This window comes from Coenobita brevimanus, chromosome 110, assembly GCF_032717465.1.
Source record: "Coenobita brevimanus isolate Jiangsu-jjx chromosome 110, ASM3271746v2, whole genome shotgun sequence".
Classification (NCBI taxonomy): domain Eukaryota; kingdom Metazoa; phylum Arthropoda; class Malacostraca; order Decapoda; family Coenobitidae; genus Coenobita; species Coenobita brevimanus.
Window position 1 is genome coordinate 50,366,237 of NC_137063.1, and position 6,126 is coordinate 50,372,362.

At 40.7% G+C, this 6,126-nt stretch overlaps 1 protein-coding gene across 1 annotated transcript; it reads right to left on the reverse strand.

The window, feature by feature from the left end:
* Nucleotides 1-4,041: 4,041 nt before the first annotated feature.
* On the reverse strand, nt 4,042-5,826 carry LOC145417335 (uncharacterized). Its single transcript, XM_080286015.1, has 2 exons — nt 5,730-5,826; nt 4,042-5,466 (listed from the first exon to the last, which is right to left on the reverse strand). The coding sequence occupies exon 2, from the start codon at nt 5,346-5,348 to the stop codon at nt 4,416-4,418; it is 933 nt and encodes a 310-aa protein (XP_080142141.1). The 5' UTR covers nt 5,349-5,466; nt 5,730-5,826; the 3' UTR covers nt 4,042-4,415.
* Between the last annotated feature and the right edge of the window lie 300 nt (nt 5,827-6,126).

Genomic DNA, 6,126 nt, shown 5'->3' on the forward strand with positions numbered 1-6,126 from the left:
TATTAGAAAGCGTATGAAGAATGGATGAGCTTCTTCCTCTTCCCTAAACAGTCTTTCTCTACAGTGTACCATACGAGAGACCGACGGCGACGACGACGACGATGATGATAATGGCTGTGGCGGTGGTGGTGGTGGTGGTGATGGTGGTAATTAATGACGATGAAGGTGGTGGTAATGGTGGTGGTAGTGGTGGTGGATGTAGCAACGATAAGCATAACGACGATGGTGATGATGATGATGATGATAAAAATGATGATGATGATAAAAATGAAGATGATGATGATACCTTAGGAGCAAGGTCGAGGACGAGACACTTGGTAGCCATGATGAGAGTCGCTTTGCTGATGGCGTATAAGGAGTAGGGCGGGTTCGGACGTTCCCCCGCGATGTCCGCCACGTTAACCACCAGACCACCAGAGCGAGTCAGGAGGGGTAACGAAGCTGTACTCAAGCAGTGATGAGAGATAAGGAAAAGGGGATGCAGAGACATAGAGAAGAAGGAAGGCAGAGAAAAAGAAGAGAGAATGCAGAGACAGAGAAGAAAGAAGGTAGAGAAAGAGAAGAGATAAGGAAGTGGAAATACAGAGGGAGACAGAGAAGAGGGAAAGCATACCAAAAGAAGAGAGAGAAAAGAAGATGGAATGCAGAGACAGAGAATTAGAGAAGAGGGAAGGTAGAGGGAAAGAGAGAGTGCACAGATTCTCAAACACGATCACTGGGTGTCCGTGATTTAAAGCACCCAACTCACTAACTTCGAAGCATGATTATGAAGCATCTTAAAAACGGTGATTCACAGTGGCGTCACCAGGGGGGGGGGCTAGGGGGGGCTTTGCCCCCCCAAATCAAGAACTCAGCCCCCTAAAAAATTGCAGACCCCCAAAATAATAATAATAAAAAATCACCAGCTTACATAGTATGCTTGCAGCTCGGCATTGACCCACCTAGCTTTCTCCCAACCCCCTCAAACCCATCCACTTTTATTCGTGCATCCATATTAGTTTAATACAATATTATTTATAGCTATATAATGTGATTAGTTATTCACAATTTACATAAACCTATGATTCAAATCATAATAGTTATAATATATTAGTTTCCAATATACTTTTTCCAAGCTTGGTTTTCTTTGAAATATATTTATTGCACAAAGAATGCAAGATTGTATTACATTTATCAGACTTATTATATATTTACAATATATAATATGGTATATATTAATCACGGAGCTTTAAAATTGGATTATGCAGTCTAAAATATCTGATCTATGCAATTTTTCACAAATTCGAATGTTCAGAGTATGGGAACTCGGAATGTTTGTTTACATTGAGAAGTGTCTGTGAACTGTGGCTAAGTCCTGTGTTGTTTTCGGTTGTATTTGAATGTATTGGTTTCAGTGGCTGTATAGACGTTACTACGTTCCGGTATATTGCTAGCCACAGATATGAGATCTAGCCTATACTCTATACAGAGTCAGTAGTACGTAGTTGGTTCAGTCGATACGAATGTCAAAACTGAATGTCATTTCCCTTTTATAGGCTATTCTTCAATAATACATTTGCGGATATCAGTCAGCAGCCACTCAAGTGATGAAAAGGTCATCTAAAAATCCTCAGGGACAGGGTGACATAAGGAAATTCTTTCGCACCCGCACCTCCAAAGATGACTCGGATGAGTGCCAAGAAAAAGTGGCTGTTATTGGGAATGAGGTGCCAGAAGCAACCCCAGATAACCCCAAAGCTGAACCCATTCAGACGTGTGTAAGTAGCCCTACTATTTCAGTAGTCATTTTATGAAGCGTAGGACAGGATTTTTTTTTTATTGATTTATTTTTAAATTGGCTAGGCCTAGGCTGTTTCTCATTGTTGCAAATATATTGTCCTAAACGTACAGAGTGGGAAAGTAGGCTAAAACTCTCTCTCTGCAATGAACTGCAATTTTAGTTTACATTCACCGATAAGTAATACTGGGAAATAAATGAAAAAAAAAAAAAAACATCCACATTGCATTATGTCACTGTATGGGAGGATATCAGTTTTTATAGAATACATTTTTTTTTTTTTGTAAATTTGTTTTATCAAAATGGTTTTATAATGTAATTGCTTTATGAATTGGAGTTACTTGTTATAGAATAATATTTTATATATTTTTTTTTTTGTGAATGGCTTTGTTTTCCTATCACAGTACCGGTAATGGAAGATAAATCTTGGCAATTATATCTATATATATATCTATATATACATTGAATAAAGAGCTTCTTTGAATTATCAGATTTAATATGGTAAGACTAAGAAACCGTTATGATACCACATAATACTAGCAATTGAAGAAAAACTATTATCTACAAAAAAGCTTTATGCAGTTACCTTGTACACGTTATATCATAAGGTTTACTGATGCCTGGCATTAGGCCCATCAATATTCATGTGTCCTATAAGTTTCTTATTAATAGCCTGTGAGACCTTATTTTACTTTTTCTTCAGGGTAAATAGATTCATGAGTGAAGATGGGTTTATGGGGAGTTTGGTCCAAGGGGGAGATAGGTCTTGGGGGTAAAAATAGGCACATAGTTAACAGAGGTGCAAGTCTTCACCCACAGAGGAATGATAATATCCACCTCAAATCACTACGCCACATTATAGCGCCTACGAATCCAGAGGTGAAAGTAAGGCAGGCGCGGCGAAGGTGGGCTTTAATCAGTGTAATCTGTACCTCCTAGTTACATAGATCATTCTCTTCTACATCGAAAGGATAAAGAAATGCTCATCTTGTTCAGTTAGTTTATTGTCAGTGGATCTGCTCTGGCACAATCCTTCAAACACTTTTCTCTACAAGAACTCATTGTCTAAATAATAGGGCTTTTTTGTTACAGTATTTCTAAATTATTCTCACCTAGATATAAATTTGTTTTGCCCAGTACCATGAAGCTATTAGGCCTCACATAAATAACCTGTAGTATCAAAACAAAACTAAAATAATCTAAAGGCCTCACGAATAAATTTTCTCTCTTTTGTAGGAATATGGAGTACATAAATCCAGTTGCCCTTACATCTTCGTGACATAAATCTCAAAGAATATACAACTTCAATCAGATATGTTACATATTTCACTGTTAAGGAACAAAAATATCTTCACTTTGTTGATAGGCATCTTTAGCCTTGAAATCAGTGAAACGAAAACTAAATATTAATTGGTAAAGAAGTTGAAAGAAGGAACTTACAAGAGATCAAAAGTAACAATGGGAAGGAAAGAACTCAAATGTATGATGATTTGTAAGTAATAAAACTAATGGGATAAGTGTGACATAAAGACATATAAAGATGTTTGCTCGCTCTTAGCATGCAGATCTAAGTTTGTTTGGTTATACGAGTACAGCATACATGTGGTACTAGTATTAGGGCTGGTTACACTATGGCTGCTCTCAGCTAGTGTTGTCTAGCCATATATTAATCATACACCCTTATGCCGAATACATTAAAACCAGTACATCCTGATAGCCAGGTGCTTTCGGTAAAGAAAATCAACTGTGCATATAGATCCATAGCAAACCCTTATTGTAAGATCAGAAAAGAGTGATCAACGTATACGGGCGCTGAATAAATGTAGTAAGCCAAACTGAGCAACAGTCTCAGCCATATCAAGAGGTCAGTTCAAAATAAGATGTATAAAAAGATAATGTATCACAAATTCTATTAGTGCACCTCTGGTAAGACTGTGCATCCCTATGAACTACATACATCATCAGTTCAACAGGGTCAGAGCTGATAAATCTCTTGTTCAATCCTTGTCAAAAGTTTCTGACCACCTTCTAACTCTGTCTTTGGCTGTGTGGAAGTCGTGGCCAAGGTTTCACGGAGAACGAAGACCTGTTGATGGCAGTTCGAAGCTTTTCCAGCGTGCACGAGTAAGGTCCCGTCCACACCAAATCCTTTCTGGCTTGGGTAGGAGTACTGCATCACTGTAACCCATTGATGTTATCACCCCCAACCCACCCGCATCCAGTGGGGCTACTTGTGTGATGCAAAACTGCCGCTCGAGCCAGCAAGGACCTGGTGTGGACACGGTTAAACATGTTCATCATGAACTTTTCCTCGTGTAGTGTAGCAAAGCTTCGACCTACCACAGCGCCGCTGGACAAAAGGTCTTCGTTCAGTATGACTTTCTTCCAGAGAGTGAACAGGGACAGTACACGACTGTACTTTGAAGTGGAACTTAAATGTTTGTAGTTATTTGTCAGACAGTGATATGCAGCTTGCAATTGCTGTTATTTGGGTAGAGAAAAATGTGATGAATCTTTAGTTTCCTGTAAAAACCATCACTAATAACTCTCCTCCTTGAGCTCAAGCTGGTGCACCCAGCAACGAGCTTAATGAAGAACTAACAGTTTCTTCTCCAGCTCTGTGTGTTGATATGCCTACTTAGCGACATTTTTGAAGAGCTACAGACGTTCGGGGTTGAAGAGGCTGAGAGGCCAGGTTTACCGTAACAGGAGAAACAGTAGATAGAATAGCAGGAGAGACAGCAGGAAAAGTTGAGATCTGAAAGGTTCGCAGTAACTCTGATACAGGAGTGGTTGAAGGCAGAGAGGCTTGATGAATCGATGGTACAAGGACGACGGAAGGTATGTCTGGGGTGCGATATGCTTGCAGGAACCTTGACAAAGGAACAAGGGAATGAATCTGCCTTTGCCCTGTGTGCTGCAGAATCTCATTCAGAGGGGCGAGTCGTAGCACATTGCTCCCTAACTCGTAGACGAGCACCATGGCAGGGGTGGGCGATGCGGGTGTTGGTGGGGCTTGTCTGTTGGACTTGGCTATGGTTTCCGTGCCTGAATCTTCGGGGACCGGTCTCTTCTTGCTAGCTTTCGGTGCTATGGTTGGTTTAACTGCAGCCACTGGTATCTTGATTTTGTCAGATTCCACTTCCGATTTCTCATTACCTTTCAGATTTTCAGTACACTCAGGATTGCCTGTTTCTTTTAGTTGGGTTTTCCTGTCTTCTTTCCTGTCGTCAGTGTTTCTGGATTTTCCTGTCTTGCTCAATTTGTTCTCTGGCTTTCCCTTTAAGGCTTCAGCACTGTTGAAGTTTACTTTACAGCTGAATGTGGCTCCAGTCTCCTGTTGTCTCCTGGCTGCCTCGACGTTTCCGGGAGAGTTGTGGTTCTCCCGACAGTTATTTTGCCCAGTTACTCTAGCGATTGACCTCAGGGTTGCAGGGACAGGGATGGTAGCAGCATAGGAAGACCCACGGCCCAGGTCACAGCAGGTGGGCATAGCATTCTTGTCTCGACCAGTGTTGGGGATGCGGGAGTAGGAACGTTGGGGATTGAAAGACACGTTGACGTAAACCATGGTAGATTAGCAACTGTTTTTCTTTTTTTTTCCTTCTTCACAATAGATATTTTCCTTCACACTTGGTCTTCTTTACGACTGGTCTCCCTTACACTTGGTTTGAGAAGTAGTGCCGTTCCTGTAAACAGAAGAAAGCTTGATTAAATCCCTGTCGATCACACGGAGGCCAATTTCTTGTCACAGTCTTTCCCTTTCTGTTGACGAGATTCAAACAGATGTAACTGACTAGAGTCTAAAGTTCACATTTCAGTTCAAATTTTAAGGTAAAGCAGACAACGCGAACAAAAAGTCTGAAATGTGCTAAAGAGTTACATTAATTTTTCAGTCAGTACTAGTTAAAAGTTGACAGTCACGCTTCCACGACCAAGAACACGGCTGTACCTGTAAGTGCTGGTTGATGATGGTAAGTTCTCTTGGGTAAAAAATGTTTCCTCTCAAACTTCGCGCCAGTCTGGGGAAGTGTGGCAGCTGTCTCGACCGGGCTGAGCTGCAAGTACGTCACCACAGCACTGAGCACAATCTCCGGCTCGCCGCCTACCTGTTTATATACCCGAGTGACGATACGTTTCGTCGTGGAAACGTTTCCCTGTCGGGACTGGAACGTTAATTTTTACATGTAATTTACGACTGCATGTATAGTTTTTCAATAATATAACTCGTGGTTTCAGTTATCGTGGTTAAAATATTACTTTTTACGTAAAATTATTATATAGTTTTTGACGGAAAATATAATATGGGTTTCACGACCTGAGGAGGGGAAACTCTGTCATCATTATCA